General features: G+C 43.4%; 2 protein-coding genes and 1 pseudogene across 2 annotated transcripts; 2 read left to right on the forward strand and 1 right to left on the reverse strand.

Moving 5' to 3' along the window:
- The window catches only part of LOC100969605 (zinc finger protein 37A-like), a 41,592-nt pseudogene extending 40,768 nt beyond the window's left edge, over positions 1 to 824 (reverse strand).
- Positions 825 to 1,440: 616 nt separating this feature from the next.
- Positions 1,441 to 5,150, forward strand: LOC117974769 (FXYD domain-containing ion transport regulator 6-like). The gene has a single exon (XM_034931742.3). The coding sequence runs from the start codon at positions 3,477 to 3,479 to the stop codon at positions 3,762 to 3,764; it is 288 nt and encodes a 95-aa protein (XP_034787633.1). The 5' UTR covers positions 1,441 to 3,476; the 3' UTR covers positions 3,765 to 5,150.
- Positions 5,151 to 14,100: 8,950 nt separating this feature from the next.
- LOC100969258 (eukaryotic translation initiation factor 3 subunit L-like) lies at positions 14,101 to 15,695 on the forward strand. Its single transcript, XM_034931743.3, has one exon. It carries the CDS (start codon positions 14,727 to 14,729, stop codon positions 15,510 to 15,512), a length of 786 nt encoding a protein of 261 aa, XP_034787634.1. The 5' UTR covers positions 14,101 to 14,726; the 3' UTR covers positions 15,513 to 15,695.
- The last annotated feature ends 5,910 nt before the right edge of the window (positions 15,696 to 21,605 follow it).

A 21,605-nucleotide genomic window follows, 5' to 3' on the forward strand; every position in this document is an offset into this window, starting at 1 on the left:
ACCCCACAACAGATGTTTTGCTCCAAGACAGCTGGGCCTAAGCCCTTCAGTTCGAATCCTCATCCAAGACTGAAAGCTCCTACATCTTCCTGTCACTTTAGCCACAAGCTGCACCGTCTGGAAATGCCCACTGCTACTAGGGACACAGGCGAGGCCGGACAGTGCCGGAGGACCCGGGGTGCCTCCCTCCACGTGCGCGGCCTCACAGGTCAGTGGAAACAAGAAATCCCCCAATCCACAGCCACGATGACTTCAAAATACTTCCTGACGGCATCAGGCCATGAAGCTGCGACCTGCGAGGACACAGCAAGCGGGGTGACGCTGAGCAGAGGCTTGGTGTGGAGTCCGCGCCCGCAGGGTCCCTCCCCGCCCCGCGGGTGCTTCCCGCCCCCTCGCTCGCCTCTGCGTCGCAGTGACAACGCGGGGATGCCGACCACAGGTGGTTGGAAGGAGACAGCGAGATTCTGAGGGGAAAGAATAAGGAGAGAAGCAGCATCTTTTGGGCAGAAGGCCCGTTTCCGCACGGTCCTGCCGAGGCCTCCGGGCATCCTTCACCTCAGGGAAGAGAAAATCCAACCTTACTTGTCACAGGCGCGGGACCTGCGTTCCCTTCGGGAGCAGAAGAACCAGGGCAGGATTAGGACGCAGGCCAGGCGGCAAAGCCGCTCCCTCTCTCCCACCTCCAGGACAAGCGGCACCTCCAGTCCACCCTCGCTCCAGCCCTCCCGTACTCTACCCTCGGCATCCTCTGCCCCGACGCAGGGAGATGCCGGGAGCCCTCCCTACCAGGCTGCACCGGAGAAAAACAAACCTGGAGCCACACCGCGCACATGCGCAGAAAGCCCAAAGCGGCTCCCGCGACCGGGGCCAAAAAGTGCACATTACATTTCCTACAAGTCCTCGCGCCGCTCCCTTAGAAAGTGCACGCTACATTTCCCACAAGCCCTCGCGCCGCTCCCTGAGAAAGTGAAGACTACATTTCCCAGAAGTCCTCGCGCCGCTCCTTTAGAAACGGCCTGAGGTTTCAGCCCCGTTTGCTAGTTAGTTCCCAGATGCACCGAGTGCAATACTGCAATTTTATTCGTTAGCTGAAATAAATTATGAGTATTTAAATTACACAGGTTTCTTATGAATTACATCTCCCTGATTTGGCTGTCCTCAACACTTCCTCGTTTGGCAGAATTCAGGAGTGGAATTTCTCCAGACACGGTCGGTTCCTGTGGCCCCGCTGCGCCGCGGCGGCACCACCTCCACTTGCGCCTGTGGCTCCACTTGCTTGGTTCTGGTCCACTGGACGCTCACCCTGAGAAAACACGCTGGACATGAGCATTACAGCCTGTACACTGTTGTAAAGATAACTCGGAATTGCTCTTCAAATTTTATTTGTTAAACCACGTAATACCATCTTTTATGACAAACCTGCATTTTCCATTCTTCAGGAGTATGTTGGATCTCTTGATCAAAATAACTTTTTGTTCACTGACAGAGGTAACACAGGAGTGGAAAACTAAAAAACGTAGGTTCTCACTTATAAGTGGGAGCTAAGCTATGAGTACGCAGAGGCATACAGAGTGATACAATGGACTTTAGAGACTCAGAAGGGGGCTGGTGGGAAGGAGGCCGGAGATTTAAAAAACTACACATGGCCAGGCGCAGTGGCTCATGCCTGTAATCTCAGCACTTTGGGAGGCGGAGGTGGGAGTCAGGAGTTCAAGACAAGCCTAGCCAACATGGTGAAACCACGTCTCTACTAAAAATACAAAATTAGCTGGGCGTGGTGGCACACATTTGCAGTCTCAGCTATTTGGGAGACTGAGGCAGGGGAATTGCTTGAAACCGAGAGGTGGAGGTTGCAGTGAGCCGAAATCGCGTCATTGCACTCCGGCCTGGGCAACAAGAGTGAAACTCAGTTTCAAAAAAACAAAACAAAACAAAAAACTACACATTAGGTACAGTGTACACTACTCGGGTGACAGGTGCACTAAGATCTCAAAATTCACCATTTTATAATTCATCCATAACCAAAAACCAATTGTACTCCAACAGCTATTGAAGTTTAAGTTAAAAATAAAAAATAAATGTCCACTGACCAAAACAGAAGCATTTTTCTCCATTTCTATTCCTTTTTTTTTTTTTTTTTTTTTTTTTTGAGACGGAGTCTCACTCTGTTACCCAGGCTGGAGTGCAGTGGCACAATCTCAACTCCCTGCAAACTCTGCCTCCTGGGTTCAAGCGAATCTCCTGCCTCAGTCTCCCGAGTACCTGGGACTACAGACGTACACCACCAAGCCTGGCTAATTTTTTTGTATTTTTAGTAGAAACGGGGTTTCACCATGTTGGCCAGGATGGTCTCGATCTCTTGACCTCGTGATCCGCCCGCCTCGGCCTCCCAAAGTGCTGGGATTAGAGGAGTGAGCCACCGCGCCCGGCTTCTATTCCCTTCTTTACCACTACTGATGATAATCCCACTTGTTCCCATGCTGGAAAAGCATTTAGTACCATCCACGTAAAAGAGTCAGTTTATTCAAGGGATGAGATGTATTTCAGAAGACATCATGGCAAGTACAGTAATGATTATCATTTCAAGTCACAATTTATTTTCCTGCTCATGATTGTTTTTCTTTCTTTTCCTTTTTCTTTTCTTTCTTTCTTTTTTTTTTTTTTTTTGAGGGAGTCTCACTGTCACCCAGGCTGGAGTGCAGTAGCATGGTCTTGGCTCACTGCAACCTCCGCCTCCTGGGTTCAAGCGATTCTCCTGCCTCAGCGTCCCAAGTAGCTGGTACTACAGGCTTGTACCACCACACCTGGCTAATTTTTGTAATTTTAGTAGAGACAGGGCTTCACTATGTTGGCCAGGCTGGTTGTGAACTCCTGACCTCGTGATCTGCCCGCCTTGGCCTCCCAAAGTGCTGGGATTACAGACATGAGCCACGGCACCCGGCCTAATGTTTTTCCATTTTAAGAACAGTCTTGACACTTGTGAATATTCCATTTTTTTTTTTTTCAGACCGGGTCTCATTCTGTCTCCCAGGCTGGAGTGCAGTGGCATGATCTCGGGTCACTGCAACCTCCGCCTCCAAGATTCAAGTGATTCTCCTGCCTCAGCCTCCCCAGTAGCTGGGATTACAGGCACATGCCACCATGTCTGGCTAATTTTTCATATTTTCAGTAGAGACAAGTTTTCACCATATTGGCCAGGCTGGTCTCGAATTCCTGACCTCAAGTGATCCACCCGCCTCAGCCTCCCAAAGTGCTGGGATTACAGGTGTGAGCCACCTCGCCCAGCCTCCATTATTTCTTTAATGGTTCAGGTTCCATTATGCCATGGATTATTTCAGTAACATTGTTTTCTCTTTCAATTTGTATAATCCTATCCCTAAAGAGATTGAAAACTATGAACATGCCACTCCCAGCCTCCTTGGGACTTGACACATCCTCCTGGGATCATCTCAGAGGGGACTGACTGTGCCGGCACCATGGAGGCGGTGCTGATCTTTCTATGCAGCCTGTTGGCCCACATTGTCCTGGCCGATGCAGTTGAGAGGGAGAAGCAAATTGACCCTTTTCATTATGACTACCAGACCCTGAGGATTAGGGGGTTGGCATGTGCTGTGGTCCTCTTCTCCATTGGGATCCTCCTTATCCTAGGTTGCAGATGCAAGTGCAGTTTCAATCAGAAGCCCAGGACCCCAGGAGAGGAGGAAGCCCAGGTGGAGAACCTCATCACTGCAAATGCAACAAAGCTCCAGAAAGCAGAGAGCTGAATGAAGTGCAGCCTTCCAGTGGGAAGCCTCTGGAACCTGAAGGCAGCTGCTTGAACTTTTAGATGCAAATGTTGATGCTTAAGAAAACAGCCACTTCAGCAACAAATCTTTCCCGAAGAGAAGCCAATAACTTGTGTGTCCCCCAACGCCCTTCCCTGTCCCTTCTAACACCATTCCTCCACCTGATGATCCAACGAATCTCTTGCCTCACCACTGCAGCCTGCAGGCTCCTCCAACTCCTGTGATGTGTCTGTGTGTGTGTTTGCTGACTGTAATGTTCATGGCTACTTGTTCATGGTTATTACTGTTAGTGAACTGTGGACTCACTTTCCTGGGCAGAGGCTGAGCCATGCGGCCATCTGCTCCTATCTGCCCCCCATCACCTCTCACTCCTGGGGGTCTGCTTTTTTCCCTGGAGAGTCTAGCTCCTTCCCTTTAGAGCATGGGAAGGAGTCTCCAGTTGTCTTGGGACCTGGGAAGGTTTGCATCACTTTCATCATCTTTCTTTATGGAGTCTCTTCACTCCTTTTACAAGAACCTCGCTTCCTTATCCCACTCCAACCTCAGTCTGTTCTGAAGATCAGCAATTAGAGATACAAAGCAAAGCAAGGAGTTTGTGAGCCCAGCATTGCCTTCAGGAGGCTACTATACCCTTCCACGGTTATTTTTCTCCCTGGGGAAGCCCCAGGGGGCTCCATCTGCCCTGCCCTTCACATAGCACCCAGGGATTCCAGGTCCGGGGCTGCTGCTTTTTTTCTTTTTTTTTCCAGAGTCCCACTCTGTCACCCAAACCAGAATGCAGTGGCACGATCTCAGCTCACTGCAACCTGGGTTCAAGGGATTCTCATGCTTGGGTCTCCCGAGTAGCTGGGATTATAGGCAGGCAGCACCACACTCAGCTAATTTTTGTATTTTTAGTAGAGATGGGGTTTTTCCTGGCCTCAAGCAATCCACCTACCTTGGCCTCCCAAAATTCTGGGATTACAGGTGTCAGCCACCATGCCCAGCCCAGGCGCAGGGCTTCTAATCTGCCCTTGGGGAATGTAGCCCTTACATATCTTATCAGCAATAACCACAGGGGCTCTGGTATCCCACCCATCTCCAACCTTCCTGCTTCTGAGACTTCAACCTACAGCCGAGTTTTTGTGGACACAGGCTTCCGTCCTTGAAGTTGAGTCTCCAGCAGGTGATGACTGAAGGATTCCCATTCTGTTGCTGCCAGCACACTGGAATGGACAGAGGGAGAGTAAGGGGCCTTTGCTTCTCTGCCCATGTCCCCTTGGTCAGCAGAGAACTCCTGCATCCTTTGCGCTGCCTGTCAGTGGTCAGAGAGGTGAGTGAGGTAGGTTAGAGACCCAGTAGGCTCCATGCAGCACTGCTGCAGAGGGTACAGGAAGAGGCCAAAGGTCATAATGACAGCGGGAGCTCAAACAAGATCCCACACTTCCTGTCCTCCATGTGCCTGTGGAAATCAACCAACCGAGCCTCTGTGCCAGACTGCTGTTTTCTGTATCACGATCTGTCTGAACAACAGAAAAAAGGAATAAAATATTTGTTTCCTAGTGAAAAAAAAAAAAACCATGAACAAAAAACAAGTAAACTTCAATCAATGGATTTTTTTAAAGTAAACAAAAATTTTGGAATCTTTTCTTGAGAATTAAAATATTATTTCAAGACTTTACATAAACTAACAACTTTCTCAACTGTGTTAGTTACAGGAGCCAATGAGTTTCTAACTACAAAGGAAATGAAGAATATCGAATGCCAAAAAAAATCAAACAATCCTTTAATCACTCAATTCTAATCGTGTAAATGCTGAAGTAAGAGAACAATTTTATGACAGTTACTTCAATGAAAATGCAAAGAACATCAGATGCTATTTGGACCTCATGATGCAGAATGTGGGTCGGACGGCCCACAAGTTGGAATCATTCATGCTGTACTTCAGCTTGGACCAAGCATGTCTGTGCCTTTATGCAAACATCAACCACAATTTGTATTTGTGTTATCGCCACCAAAAGCAGTTCAGAAGCAAAGGGAAAATATCTTCTGCCTTGTGCTTACTTGTATCCATGGCTCTGCTGTAAATAGGTGAGGCATTTAGATCATTGATCATCTCTGTGATCATAGTGAAGCTATTACTTTTGTTGTTGTTGCAGTAGATTTCATCCTGGCTCTTCAAAATTTGATTGCATCTTTGGAATCAGAAAATACTTCTAGCAGTAGTACTTTCAAATTGTCATTTGAGCTGAAAGACTGCTGCTGTTATATAGTGTGGCAGATAGTTACAACTTCCACTACAATTACTATATCTCAATCTGAATTCTTTTTATTTTTTATTTTTTATTTTTTTTGAGGCAGTCTCGCTCTGTTGCCCAGTTGACACCATCATACAGTGGTGCAATCTCAGCTCACTGCAACCTCCACCTCCCAAGTTCAAGCAATTCTCTTGCCTCAGCCTCCCGAGTAGCTGGAATTACAGGTGCTCGCCACCATGCCACGCTAATTTTTTGTAATTTTAGTAGAGACAAGGTTTCACCATGTTGCCTAGGCTGGTCTTGAACTACTGAGCTCAGGCAATCCACCCACCTAGGCCTCCCAAAGTGCAAGGATTACAAGTGTGTGTCACCGCACTCAGCCTTGAATTCTTTTTAATAAAAAAATTTGTTTACCACTTTATATAGTATTAGTTGAGGAAATCATACATCTTCCACGTTTAGCTGTTACTATGTGCTGGTGCCTTTCTCTATTTTTGCATACTGCACAAAAAGCTTCAAAAGGAATCTTTCCTCATTTAATAAATCTCCACTTTTCAAACAATTCATCACAAAGTATATGCTTGAATTTTGGTATTTGGCATTCAAATATACACAAATAAAAATAGGTAATAGCAACCATGACAAAAATTGAGCTGAGTGAATTTGATAATCTCACAGCTGCCTTAGTGTGTCTGTCACTCATAAGTCTGAACTCAGAACTAACATCAAACAGGGGTTGAACCATTGAAAGCATTACAAACTTGCAAACTAATAATCAGTTGAAGTGGCCAGGCATGGTGGCTCACACCTGTAATCCCAGCACTTTGGAAGGCTGAGGCTGGTGAATCACAAGGTCAGGAGATTGAGACCATCCTGGCCAACACGGTGACACTCTGTCTGTACTAAAAAAAAATACAAAAATTAGCTGGACGTGGTGGCACATGCTTGTAACCCTAGCTACTCTGGAGGCTGAGGCATGAGAATCGCTTGAACCCGACAGTTAGAGGTTGCAGTGAGCCAAAATTGCGCCACTACACTCCAGCCTGGTGATAGAGTGAGATTCCTTCTCAAAAAAAAAAAAAAAGAAAAGAAAAAAAATCAATTGAAGTAGAGTTGCCTTTGAAGTGGCCTGAGACGGCTATCCTATCCTTGTCTGGTATCTGGGAATGTGAATTTTGGGAAGGTTTGGGAACCTGGATTTCAGAAGGGTTCCCTCCTCCCTCACTGATCAAATGGCTCACTGTACCTAAACAGTATGGTTTCTGCGGAACACCTGCTTTTTTTCTGGGAATCTGGAATCTTGATTTGTGCACAATAGACAGTGTCTACACGAGCAGCCCCCCAATAAAAAGCCCAGGCACTGAGTCTCTAAGGAGCTTCTGTGACAACATTTTGCATTTGTTGTCACAGCGTGTTGCTGGAGGAATTCAGCACATCCTATGTGGCTCCACTAGGAGAGGATGCTTGGAAGCTGGTACCAGGTTTCCTCTGGACATGGCCCTGTGACCTCTCCCCTTTGCTGACCTTGCTGTAATAAGTTGTAGCCATACTGTGACTATATGCCAAGTACTGTCAGTCCTCCTAGCAATTTGTTTAGCCCAGAAGTGTTCTTGGGAATCCCCAATACAGTTGGCATCAGAAGCAATTTTTTTTTTACTTCTGACTCTGTCACCCAGGCTGGAGTGCAGTGGCACAATCATAGCTCACTGCAGCCTTAAGCTCCTGGGCACAAGTGATCCTCCTGCCTCAGCTGGGACTACAGGTATGTATCCTCCTGAATAGCTGGGACTACAAGCACGTGCCACCATCCCGGGCTCTTTTTTTTTTTTTTTTTTTCCTGTAAAGATGGGGTCCTGCTATGTTGCCCAGGTTTATCTTGAGCTCCTGGCCTTAAGTGATCCTCCTGCCTCAGCCTCTCTAAGTGCTGAGATTACAGGTGTGAGTCATTGCACCTGGCCCAGAAGTGGAATTTGCTAGAACAGTCCTGATTCACTAAGATTTGGCTCCATCACTGTTTGGGAAAAGGAAGAATGAAGGGGAATGGTGATAAGCCTTTGATAACTGGGTGTCTATCGAGCCCTCCATGGTTTGAGAGCAGCAGCTGAACTGCCATCTGCTGTTAGAAGCCACAGTGACCTTTGGGGTTAGAAATGGATCCAACCCTGGCTTCTTTGAGCTGTGCTCGATGAAGTGAGGGGGAAAGTATACATCTGGGGATTGGCTTTGTTTTTTATTCTCTTCTCCAGGTGGGAGGGAAAAAAAACAACAGTGACAAATTATAAAGGTGAGTGTTAGGTGGCCCCAAAAATGTTAGAAGTTCTCAGGGCTGGAGCAAAGCTGGGGTGGGAGGGTGGGAGGGTGGGGAGGGCACCAAGACTCCATCCAGCCTCTTCTTCAGCCCAGCTGCTGCCCTGTTGCAAGAGCTGCCTCCTTCTTTACCATCCCCTGTACCCTCCCCCATCTGCTTTCCAACCTGAATCTTTCCCACAGCAGTAATGCTAACCTAACTGCAAATGCTGGATTTACTGCTATGGATTTAGTTTGCAACAGAAAAAAAAATTTAATGGCTTTGTGTTTTGTGGCTATTACATCTAGATGTATTAATATGATAAAATTGATATAAAATGTTAAATGCTTTCAATTTCATAAATTCTAGAGGGAACACACTTATCAGGAAAAGCTGCAGTGGAAAGTGAAGGTGATACAACTTCCTTGCTTTTTGCAGCTAGTGGGCAGCTTGGAATTTAAATTCTCAATACTGGAAACAGAACAAGTCCCCAAAATTAACAATTTTTGCTACAGTTTTTGTCTATTGGAGCCACTGGAAAAAAGGAGACAATATGAAGAGAGGCAATCTTGAGCTAGAGATACACTTTGGAATTTACAAGGCAGTTTTTCATCTCTAATGAGCTCTTGTAAGATCATATAGCTGACCCTCAGAGGCTGATGATTTTCTGGCCCCATGTGTATAGTTTTGAGTTGCTCAGCTTGGACTCTAAGGTGAATAATGTAAAAAGAGCCCAACAAAGCCTTGCTTGTCACTTGGCTAAGAACACAGCTGTCTGGCCCTGCAGCATCTCAGTCTCCAGTTACTGGAAGAATATATATTAGATGTTGGGGAAACTATAAGGCTACATGATGCTGCATGTTGGCAGGGAGAATTGTTCAAGGTAGAAACTGTGGGGAACAAAGAAAGAGATTCTCATCTGTGTAGCTGCTGCTACATGCTAATTTGGGAGTAAGAAAACTGTTAAGGAATAAAAAAGCCAAGACCTCTGTCTTCACAGGGCTTTCAGGCTAGAAGGGAAACTGGCCACCATACAAATTGTATACAACTCCATTAGTACTTAAGAGGTCTAATTTATTGCTTTGAAACACAAGTGCAGGAAGTTTAAGGTTTATCAGCAGCCTTTCCCTTTGCAGAAATTGTAAACTAAAAATGAAATCCTAAGCCCCCACCAACTGAAGGACACTCCCCCTAGCCAAGGGGACCCCAGAAAAATCTTACAACTGAGTTCCTGGCCATGATGGGATGGGAGGTCAGACATGTCTCATTATACCCCCTCATGTTTGTGGTTTAGACACAGCGACTGACCAGCATTAATGTTAAAATAGAGATCATAAGACTGGCAGAACAGACTTTTTGTGGCAATGAGATACCAATTATAAACAAGACCTAAGGCCATGCCAGGCAAGGGTTAGGTCAAGCACTCTAAACTTAAAGATTAACTATGGTCTAACTGCCACAAGGTTTTTCTTTTTTCTCTAGCAGCTAAATAAACACTGGCCTTGACATAAGCAAAATAAAAACAATTGTAGCTCATCACCAGACACTAATTGGCTCCCAACTCCTGTCCCAAGCACCATAACTACAGCTTTGATTAGACAAGAGACTGATTTCAGTAACTTTCTCCTGATAAGAAGACCACCCACCATGAACTGGTTCTGGCTGGTTTTACAGAGATTGCACACTTGAGTGCCTTCGTGTCCTGTAAAGACCTTTTGACTGATAGGACCTAATTATAATACATTCAAGTGTTAGGACTCCACCCCAAAGTGAACATGGGTCATGTGTTACATGCATGTTGGTTCAATACATGTGCCTCAGGACCACCTTCATGCATATTCATAGCTCCTCCTATAACCTGTTGAAGATGTATGTTTAGCTAACTTGTCCAGCATAATGCTCCTACCCCAACCTATATTCCTTCAAAGTGGCTGTCCCTAGTCCCTGGTCTTAGCCAGAGGCATTCTTCTCAGCCTGTTGCAGGCTGTAACCCCTTATAAGAAATAAAGCCTCCTCTCCATTCCAAATAGTTAAATCTTGTGAATTGTTTTTGTTTTGTTTTGTTTTGTTTTGAGATGGAGTTTCACTCTTGTCACCCAGGCTGGAATGCAATGGCACGATCTTGTGTCACTGCAACTTCTGCCTCCCAGGTTCAAGCGATTCTCTTGCCTCAGTCTCCTGAGTAGCTGGGAATACAAGCACCTGCCACCATGCCCGGCTAATTTTTGTATTTTTAGTAGAGGTGGGGTTTCATCATGTTGGCCAGGCTGGTCTCGAAATCCTGACTTCAGGTGATCCACCTCTCTCCGCCTCCCAAAGTGCTGGGATTACAGCTGTGAGCCACTGCACCTGGCCTAAATCTTGTGATTTTTAAATTCAACAGAGTCAATTAAATGGTTCCTTGATAGAGAAACATTTAAGGCAGACATTAGCTTTTATTGCCCCATAACGCTTCAGTAAGTTTCCCTGAATATTTGCATTTACTTGTCAATCAACTCACAGGGACTGAGGCAGAAGTAAAACCCACAATTACCTTACCCCTGGCCTGTGTGACAAAGTAACAAATCTTTTATCACATATTTGAGAGGCATCTCAGCTACCAAGAACTTTTTTTTTAACCTTTTATTTTAGGTTCAGGGGGATATGTGCAGGTTTGTTATGTAGGTAAACTCGTATCACAGGGGTTTGTTGTACAGATTATTTCATCACCCAGGTACTAGGCCTAGTACCCAATAATTATTTTTTCTGATCCTCTCCCTCCTCCTACTCCACCCTCATGTAGGCCCAGTGTCTGCTGTTCCCCTTTGTGTCCATGGGTTCTCATTATTTAGCTCCCACTTATAAGTGAGACTGGGCGATTGCTGACCTGCATCTCTCTTGGGTGGATCTCCCAGGACATAAGTAAAAGACTCTTGGCCACAACCACTACCAAAGTCCCTTTTTCTGCTGCCTCCAAGTTGGGGAGGAAACATAAGCCCTAAGATCACCCCAGAGCTGTGGTGGGAAGCCCAGGAGAGAAAAAAACCTGAGTAGTTTTAAACTAGAATATGCATGTGGCTTTTTAAAGATGTTTGCAATTTTTTTGCTATTCTCCCTTTGAGATATGGGGGTCTATGCCCACCCTTACCAGACTGGACACTAGTGCTCACTTGTCACTGACACATGACATGAAAGTGATGCTGTGTAACTTCCAGAGTTATGTTTAAAAAGGCCATGAGCATCTGCCTGGTTCACTCAGGTCACTCACCTATGGTGCCCTTGATCACCAAGTCAAAGCTCTGAATGTCCTGAGACTGCTCTGCTACCTGGAATCCCAGGGTAACTGGGAGGTCTCCTATAGGTCCTGAAGCCAAGCCCCATGTCCTCTGCAGACATGTGAGTGAAGTCACCTCCAGATGATGCCAACCCTTTGCTGTGGATTCAACTCCCGCCAATGAGTCTTCTCTGCAGTCCCCAAACACCAATAAGCAGCAATAAGCCATCTTTTCTGTTTCTTCCTAGCCCTGTGAACCATGAACAAAATAAAATGGTTGTTTCATGCATTATTTTACGGTGGTGGTTCTTTCTTTTAAAAAAATTCATGGTAAAAGCGCCAAGAATAACACACTTGTAGGACATTCACAAGGCACAAAATAACATACATTGAAATCTAGGTTTCCTTCTTTCCTTCTTCCACAGCCTATCAGGTTCTGCCTCTGGAAGTAATAATGGTTAAGTTTCTGCACATCTTTCCAGATTTATTAATTAAACAATCATATAGCACTGACACTGTGAGGAAGCTTTTTAAGGGCTTTGCTTATATTTATTCATTTACTCTTCACTCACTGTGGACACTCAGGTGGCAGCAGGAAGGAAAGTGTTTTGCTCAACCAAATGAAAGTTTGATCTGCTCTTTGAATGCTGTTCCTTCAATCAGATAATTCTATTTTCTTCATATATTACCAAATCTTTTTATTTTCTCCCCTAATTGAGCATTCAGAGATGTGACTCTGTTTTCTAGTTTTTCTTACGTTTCACCACTAAATCTTAAATTTCATATGAGACAGACAGTGATGAAATTCCTGTCACTGGATATATATATGTATGTTTATGATGGTGCCTTACACATACACATTTTTCTATCTAGCGATTAACCATTAAAACTCTATACTCAGAGTGAGGAAACATTACACGTTCCTTCCCAAACCCTGTCAACTACCCTGTCAATTAAATAATCCCTGAAAAAATGGCAACATCTATATTAATGCGGTTTTTATATCTCATCAATGACCCATTTGATAAAATAGTTCTAGAAACTTGTAATGAACCAGCAGTGATGGAAATTTGTACTGAACTATTTCATATCTAAAAGGGTATCTACTTTGTTTTAGACATGACAACTCTCTCATGTTTTAGAATTTTCCATTGTTGCATGTTTAAAGGGCTTGTCAATTCCCTTCCCCTTCCTAATTCTCATGACCAGATCATAAGAATGTGTGTGATCAGGCTGATTGATGTGCCATAACACATATTTAATCCTGGAATTTAGGGTTATCAGAAGTCTCCATTTAAAAAAGTATCATATGCTTTCAAACAACCCACTGTTGAACATATAGTGCTTCATTTTTCTTAATGTCTCAGTGAATAGCCAGCCTTTTATGCATACATGAATAGAGGATCTCTCAACAAATTCAAAGAGATTCAGAAATAAGTACATAAACTTAGTTGCATAGAGAGAAAAAATAGGTAATATACATAAGTGATAAAAGAAGGTTTTATATAATTACTTTTTCAAACTAAATTTATAATAGTGCTTTTTAAACTAAATCTGGAACAAATTTTAAATTATTTAATCTAGAAATGTCCAGTGATTCAGGAACAGTAGAAATGGGTGAGGAGAGCATTTCAACTCAAGCAAGGAACTCCTTTTATTCTCAACACATTAGCTTTTTCCCTCTTCACTCTAAAATGTTCACTATCAAATATATTTTAGAGGTCTTTTTTCCTCATTTAACATTTATTTCATACACAGAGAATAATACTGTGGGTCTGAGATTCAGTTTTTGAAATGCAACATATACTCTAAGTGACCCTTTTACCCATGTCAAAATAGCAGCAGTTGGACCCCATAATGTGGCATGTATTCATTTGAAAATTCTACAGTGACCTATCACTGTGATCATGTGATGAAGCATATCTTGCCTTCCATTCTAACCGTCACTCTGTGAGCTTCGAGGTTCAAGTTTGACAGTATTTGTCAATTTCGGAATGTCATACAAAGAACGCTCAAATATGGGGAATTTTATGTACTGTTGCTGAGATATGTTCACTTTCATCTTCCGATCATGGTTTCTTCAAATAGGCCAGTTCACTTGTACTCAAAATCTCTTCCTCATTTTTTTGTTTCCCCCACTCCAATTCATCTATGGATTTATGAACATATTTTATAGTATTATTACTGATTTGTACTTTTGATTCTTCCACCAAGCGTTTTGTCTTAAATATTTTCCTATTTTTAGAAAAATGTACTGTTTCTAAACACTTTTGTACACAATGTTTCATAGGATACAGAAAAAACACAACCACACTGCCTTCATCAGATGAGGAGAATCTTGATACCAAATACAGTATGAGACATTCCATGAAAGGGAAATTATAGACCAAAGTCTTCTGAGTATAAAAGTCAAAATCTGAAACCAAATATTAGAGTGGTCTAAATCTGGAGATTTTTAGGAAAAGAAACTGAAATTTCATGGTGGGAAACATAATTTTGCTTAGCTTAGAGGTTTTGAGGGATTGTTTTAAAGAAAAATTTAAAAGATAAATAACATTAAATGGATATAAAAGTTATAAAATAAAAATATAAAGTTATAAAAATTAAAATAAAAATATATTCATATATTCATATAAAATTGTAAAAATATTATAAAAGGTTATAAAAATATTATAAAAGGTTGCAAAATTCTTTTGCTGTCAGGATTGACTGGGATTAGATTTGTTTATAAGGTCTTATTAAAATTAGCCATAATATTAAAAATACGGCTGGGTGCGGTGGCTCACGCCTGTAATCCCAGCACTTTGGGAGGCCGAGGCGGGCAGATCACCAGGTCAGGAGAAAGAGACCATCCTGGCTAACAAAGTGAAACCCCGTCTCTACTAAAAATATAAACATTAGCCGGGCATGGTGGCGGGCGCCTGTAGTCCCAGCTACTTGGGAGGCTGAGGCAGGAGAATGGCGTGAACCCAGGAGGCGGAGCTTGCAGTGAGCCGAGATTGCGTTACTGCATTCCAGCCTGAGCAACAGAGCAAGACTCTGTCTCAAAAAAATAAAAATAAATAAATAAATAAAAATATTAAAAATACATTAATATCCAACTAAATTTTTTTTAAAAAAAATAAGCGTAAGATTTTTTCCCCATCGAACTTAACAAAAAGAGTATGTATTCCCGTGTGCCAGAGTGCCAGATCACCACATACTATTATGTTGGGTTTGCATATTTGATGATGTGTCGCTACCAGGATGCCATCCGGGTCTTTGCCAACAGCCTCCTCTACATCCAGAGGACCAAGAGCATGTTCCAGAGGACCACATACAAGTATGAGATGATTAACAAGCAGAATGAGCAGATGCATGCACTGCTGGCCATTGCCCTCACGGTGTACCCCATGAGTATCGATGAGAGCATTCACCTCCAGCTGCAGAAGAAACACAGGGACAAGATGCTGCGCATGCAGAAAGGTGACCCACAAGTCTATGAAGAACTTTTCAGTTACTTCTGCCCCAAGTTCCTGTCGCCTGTAGTGCCCAACTATGATAATGTGCACCCCAACTACCACAAAGAGCCCTTCCTGCAGCAGCTGAAGGTGTTTTCTGATGAAGTACAGCAGCAGGCCCAGCTTTCAACCATCCACAGCTTCCTCAAGCTCTACACCACCATGCCTGTGGCCAAGCTGGCTGGCTTCCTGGACCTCACAGAGCAGGAGTTCAGGATCCAGCTTCTTGTCTTCAAACACAAGATGAAGAACCTGGTGTGGACCAGCGGCATCTCAATCCTGGATGGTGAATTTCAGTCAGCCTCAGAGGTTGACTTCTACGTTGATAAGGACATGATCCACATCGCGGACACCAAGGTCTCCAGGCGCTATGGGGATTTCTTCATCCGTCGGATCCAAAAATTGGAGGAGCTTAATCGAACCCTGAAGAAGATGGGACAGAGACCCTGATGACATTCACACACATTATTCAGGAACCTGTTTTGATATATTACAGGCAGGAAGTGTTTTTGCTACCGTGAAACCTTTACCTAGATCAGCCATCAGCCTGTCTACTCAGTTAACAAGTTAAGGACCGACGTGTTTCAAGTGGATATCAGTAAAGGATCTTTGGAGCCAGAAAAAAAAAAAAAAGATTTGTTCTCAATGAGATTACACACAGTAATAATTTTTAATTCTCAAATCTGTTTCTTTTTAAAACTTCTGAGATTTGTATCTCAGAAGTTCAACCTTTACTATATTTTTTTACACATTATTTACAGATCACACATCATTACCCTTTGTTTCTTTTCCCCTTCAAAAGGTAAATCTTTTTACTTGGCTAGAATGGTAACTTTGTACTTCAACTTTTCCATCAGCTCTTTTAACTTTTCCCTTATATTCTATTTCTGCTGTTATAATACCAAAATATTGATCCCAAAGGTAAAAATAAATTTTTTCTCAGGGGTAACATGATTTTTTACTCTTAACTTTTTGATATGTCTGAATTGCTGCATGTAATCAGGAAACTTCCCATGCTATTAGGTTGGTGCACAAGTAATTGTGGGTTTTGCCATTACTTTCAATGGCAAAAACTGCAATTACCGCACCAACCTAATACTAGGAGCCATATATCCACCTGCTCAAGGTGCTAGCTTTCATGTTTACATTCTTCTATAATACAATGTTCACTCATGACCTTGAATACATTGTGCCTGTGTCTAATTAAATTCAAGTATCTTTTTCATCAGGTTTGACTTCCAAGTTATTTAAACCGACTTTACTTAGGCACTTCCCATTCTCAAGTATGCCTTAGTCCAGGTTGTTCAGATAGTTGCTCAGATTAAGCCAGTGAGATGGTTGGGGTCACAGATTTAATTCATTAAGCCACTAAAGCATCAGCCCAGATAGCCATATTTTCAGTTAATTTCAATTAGCTGCTCATGAAGGGTTGGGTAGTTGAATGGAAGTTGATTCTTGGCACAGCCTTCAAGTGGCAATTGGTTTAAAATGTCCTGAGTTCTGAGCCAGCCTGGGGGCTGATACAGTTTGGATATGTGTCCCTGCCCAAATCTTATGGTGGATTGTAATCCTCAATATTGGAGACAACTGGTTGAGAGGTGCCTGGGTCATGAGAGTGTAAGTCTCATAAATGGTTTAGCATCATCCCCTTGTTGCTGCTCTTGCAACAGTGAGATTTGGTTGTTTAAAAGTGTGTGACACCTCCTCCTACCTTGCTCCTACTCTGGCCTTCTGATGTGCATGCTCCCACTTAGCCTTCTGTAACAATTCTAAGTTTCCTGAGGCCTCCCCAGAAGCCACGCAGATGTCCGTATCATGCTTCCTGTAAAGCTTTCAGAACGCTGAGCCAATTAAATCTCTTTTCTATATAAATTACCCAGTCTCAGGAATTTGTTGTTGTTGTTTTATTTGGGGGGTTTTTTGTTTGTTTTGAGACAGAGTCTCACTCTGTCACCCAGGCTGGAGTGCAGTGGCATGATCTCGGCTCACTGCAACCTCCATCTTCTGAGTTCAAGCGATTCTCCTGCCTTGGCCTCCTGAGTAGCTGGGATTACAGACGCATGCCACCATGCCCAGCTAATTTTTGTATTTTTAGTAGAGACAGGGTTTCACTATGTTGGTCAGGCTGGTCTCAAACTTTTGACCTCATGATCTGCCCACCTTGGCTTCCCAAAGTGCTGGGATTACAGGCGTGAGCCACTGTGCCCAGCCAGGAATTTCTTTACAGCAATGTGAGAATGGCCGAATACAGAAAATTGGTACCAAGGAGTGGGGCATTAGTATAAAGGTACCTGAAAATGTGGAAGCACCTTTGGAACTGGGTAATGGGCAGAGGCTGAAAGAGTCTGAAGAACTTGGAAGAAGACAGGAAGATGAGGGAAAGTTTAGAACTTCTTAGAAATTGGTTAAATGGTTGTGACCAAAATGCTGATAGTGATATAGAAAGTGAAGTCCAGGCTGATGAGGTCTCAGATGGAAATGAGGAACTTATTGGAAACTAGAGCAAAGGTCACGCATGTTATGCCTTAGCAAAGAGCTTGGCTGGATTCCATCCAAGTCCTAGGGATCTATGGAAGTTTAAACTTGAGAGTGATGTCCTAGAGTATCTGGCAAAAAAAAATTTCTAAGCAACAAAGTGTTCAAGAAGTGGCATGGGCCAAGCATGGTGGCTCATGCCAGTAATCCTAGCACTTTGAGAGGCCAAGGCAGGCAGATAGCTTGAGCCCAAGAGTTCAAGACCAGCCTGGGAAACATGGCAAAAACCTATCTCTGACTAAAAATATAAAAAAAAATACCTGGCCTAGTGGCATGAGCCCATAGTCCCAGCTACTCAGGAGGCTGAGATGGGACAATTACCTAAGCCTGGGAAGTCTAGGGTGCAGTGATCCATGTTTATGCCATGGCACTTCAGCCTGGGTGACAGAGTGAGACCTTGTCTCAAAAACAAAACAAAACAAACAAAACAAAACAAAACAAAAAAACTGGTGTGACTGCTTCTAACAGCCTATGCTAGGATGTGGAAGCAAAGAAATAAGTTGGAACTTCTATTTAAAAGGTAACCAGCAAATAAAAGTTTGGAAAATTTGCATCCTGGAGCCTGGCCATGCAGTAGGAAAAAAAAAAAAACCCAAAAACCCAAAGCCCATCGTCAGAAGAATTCAAGTGGGCTGCTGAGTAACCACCTGCTAGAGAAATTTGATAACTAAAAAGAAGGCAAGTGCTGATAGCCCAGACAATAAAAAGCCTTGAAGGCATTTTAGAGATCTCAGAGGCAGCCCATCCAAACACAGGATCAGAGGCCCAGGGAAGAATGGTTTTGGAGGCCAGGCCCAGACCTACACTGTCCTGCACATCCTCAGGACACTGCTCCCTGCCTCTTGGCAACTCCAGATCCAGCTGTGGCTTAAAGGGGCCAGGGGTAGCTCGGGCTGCTGCTCTGACAAGTGTAAATCATAAGCCTTGGTGGCTTCCACATGGTGTTAAGTCTGCTGGTGCACAGAATGCAAGAGTGAATGAGGCTTGGCACCTCTACCTAGATTTCAGAGGATGTGTGGAAAAGCTTGGGTGTCCAGTCAGAAGCTTGCTGCAGGGGTGGAGCCCTCACAGAGAACCTCTACTAGGGTGGTGTAGAGGGAAAATGTGGGGTTGGAGCCCCCACACAGAGTCTGTACTGGGGCATTTGCTAGTGGAGCCACCATCCTCCAGACCCCAAAATGGAAGATCTACTGGCAGTTTGCACCTTGCACATGGAAAAACTGCAAGCACTAAACTCCAGCCCATGAGAACAGCTTTGGGGGCTGAACCTTGCAAAGCCACAGAGGCAGAGCTGCCCAAGACCTCAGGAGCCCATTGCTTGCACCAATGGCCTGGATGTGGGACATGGAGTCAAAGAAAATTATTATTGAGCTTTAAGATTTAATGATTGCACTGCTGAGTTTTGAATATGCGTGGAGCCTGTAGCCCCCTTTTTTTGGCCTATTTATCCCTTTTGGAATGGGGTTTGTAACCCGATGCTTGTAATCCTATTGTATTTTGGAAGTAACTCTAACTTGTTTTTTATTTTACAGGTGGAAGAGATTTACCTTGTCTCAGATGAGACTTTGGACTTCAGACTTTTAAGACAATGCTGGAATGGGCTAAGACTTTGGGAGACTGTTGGGAAGGCATAACTGTATTCTGAAATGTGAGAAGGACATGAGATTTGGGAGTGGCAAGGGGTGGAATAATATAGTTTGGATATGTGTCCCTTCCCAAATCTCATGTTAAATTGTCATCCCCAGCATTGGAGGTGGGGCCTGATGGGAGGTGATTGGCTCATGGGGGTAGTTTTCTCATGAATGGTTTAGCACCAGCCCCTTGGTGTTGTCCTTGCAAAACTGAGTTCTCATGAGATCTGGTTGCATAAAAGTGTGGGGCATCTTGCTCTCACTCTCTCTTGCTTCTGCTGCTGCTATATGGGATGCCTATTTCCCCTTCACATTCCACCATGATTGGAAGATTCTGGAAGTCTCCCAAGAAGCAGATGCCACTATGCTTCCTCTACATCCTGCAGAATGATGAACCAATTAAACCTCTTTTCTTTATGAATTACCCAGTTTCAAGTATTTCTTTATATCAATGCAAGGATGGACTAATACGGGGCCAAGCAGACCATGGTCCCTTAGGATGGTCAACTGATTATAAGGTGGCTTATACTGCAAGGTGAGGTCAGGGATTAAAACCTAGAGGTTGAAAGATTCTTTTTTTATTATTGTTTCAGCTCTTCTTTTGACTTAGCCACCTCTTCCAGGGCATCAGATTCCTGGAGCAACTTTGGGGTAGGAGCAGTTGAGAAAGCAAGTGAAAATAGCCCTTTGTTCAGGGTTCAGGGAATTATTTCAAGGTCTTGGGTCTTCAGAGACCTCAGTCCCCAGAAAACCAATTACCTTCTTGTGCCAGATCCATCACTCATCAGTGCTGTGACTCTGGGCAGACCACTTCAAATCTCTCCATTTCACTTCCCTGAGCTGTCAAATATGGGTTGTAGCCCCTGCTCTGTGCATTCCTCCAGGCTGAAGTAAGCATCACAAGAAATAACAGATATTCTCCATGAGCTGTAAAGCATCATACCTATGGAAAAAAAGAAGAAAATCCCATCCTCCACTCCCCTGGAGCCACCCACGTTTCTTCTCTGTATTCAACAACTACCAAGGTTCTGGCATATTCTTCTAGACATATAATGATTGAACACTTTAGGTCACTTATGAATTGCCAGTCTTCTAAAGGCTTTACCTCCATTTCACCATTTTTAGCCTTATAACATACGCCATATTAACATTTCAATACCTCAGAACAGGGAACTGAGGCACAGAGAGGTCTCTATAACTTTGTCAGGTTTGTGCATCTTCTAAGTAGGACTTGAACCCACACCTTTATGCACCAGGCCCAGTGTTCTTGGTCACTCCAATATTTCTATATTGTCTCATCTCAATACAGGTATTTGCCTACATAGTCAGTCTGTTGGTTATGAGTGCAACTCACACTGCAGGTTCTTGTTAAAATCCAACTGAGATTCAGGGGGTTTCGCTATGGAGATGGTGAACAATGGGTCAAACATTTAAACTGTCAATAAATGATTACTCATTTCTCTATGGTCTTTGGCAGGAAGATGTCAAAAACTGTCTTTTTCATAGTACATTTCCCAGCATCTTGCCTCCAGGATATGACAGTAGATCTTCAGGGATCAAGGGAATCTACTGTCCACACCAAGCTGAGGAAGAGAATACTCTGCCACTGGCCTCATAACTAGGCGCACCCCGGAAAGCAGTCAACTGAAAGTACTGTGGAAATTAAATTGTTAAGTTCATTCAAGGATAACAATTCTAGATTATTCAGCGTCCCATATTTCAGACAACTCTAAAATTGCTATGCCATATTCTTTATTTCATGTGTGCAAATTTAAGTTTATTAAGTCAATCACTAGTGCTACAACTACAGAAGATATATTTACAACTTCAAAATTGTTTCAGTTTTAATAGCATAGAATATCTCAATGTAATATTTAGATATTTAGCTGCTTGTTAAACATTAACTAAAATGAAACACTTCTTGAACAATGCTGCCATATTTTTTAAATTAATGGACATTATATGAAACTGTTTTGAATTAACATAAAAACTGATGAAGTAGTACAGAAAGTTCTCATACACCCTTCCCCCACCTCAGCATCCTTTTTGTAATCACATCTTACATGAGTGTGGTAAATGTTACAATGACTGAAATAATATTGATACATTCTTATTAATGAAAGTCTAGAGTTTGGCACAGAGGTAGAGATGGACAATCTTGATGTCCAGTTTTTTCATAGCTGTATGTATCCAGTGATTAATTTCCCATTTGGTAGGAGGGCAACAGTTTTATCAATATTTGTATCGTATGTTAGTGTAGGCGACGTTACTTCTCCATTAAATGCTGGCTTCATTTCTTGTTGTACTTGAAATTAGACTTCTCACAGACCAGCAAGGGGCCTGCAACCATTCAAATACTACTGAGGGTTGCCATGGT

This window comes from Pan paniscus, chromosome 8, assembly GCF_029289425.2.
Source record: "Pan paniscus chromosome 8, NHGRI_mPanPan1-v2.0_pri, whole genome shotgun sequence".
Taxonomy (NCBI): Eukaryota; Metazoa; Chordata; class Mammalia; order Primates; family Hominidae; genus Pan; species Pan paniscus.

What these genes read in the sequence shown, in the direction of transcription:
- LOC117974769 (XM_034931742.3), top strand. Translation starts at nt 3,477, where the DNA reads ATGGAGGCGGTGCTGATCTTTCTATGCAGCCTGTTGGCCCACATTGTC.
- LOC100969258 (XM_034931743.3), top strand. Translation starts at nt 14,727, where the DNA reads ATGTATTCCCGTGTGCCAGAGTGCCAGATCACCACATACTATTATGTT.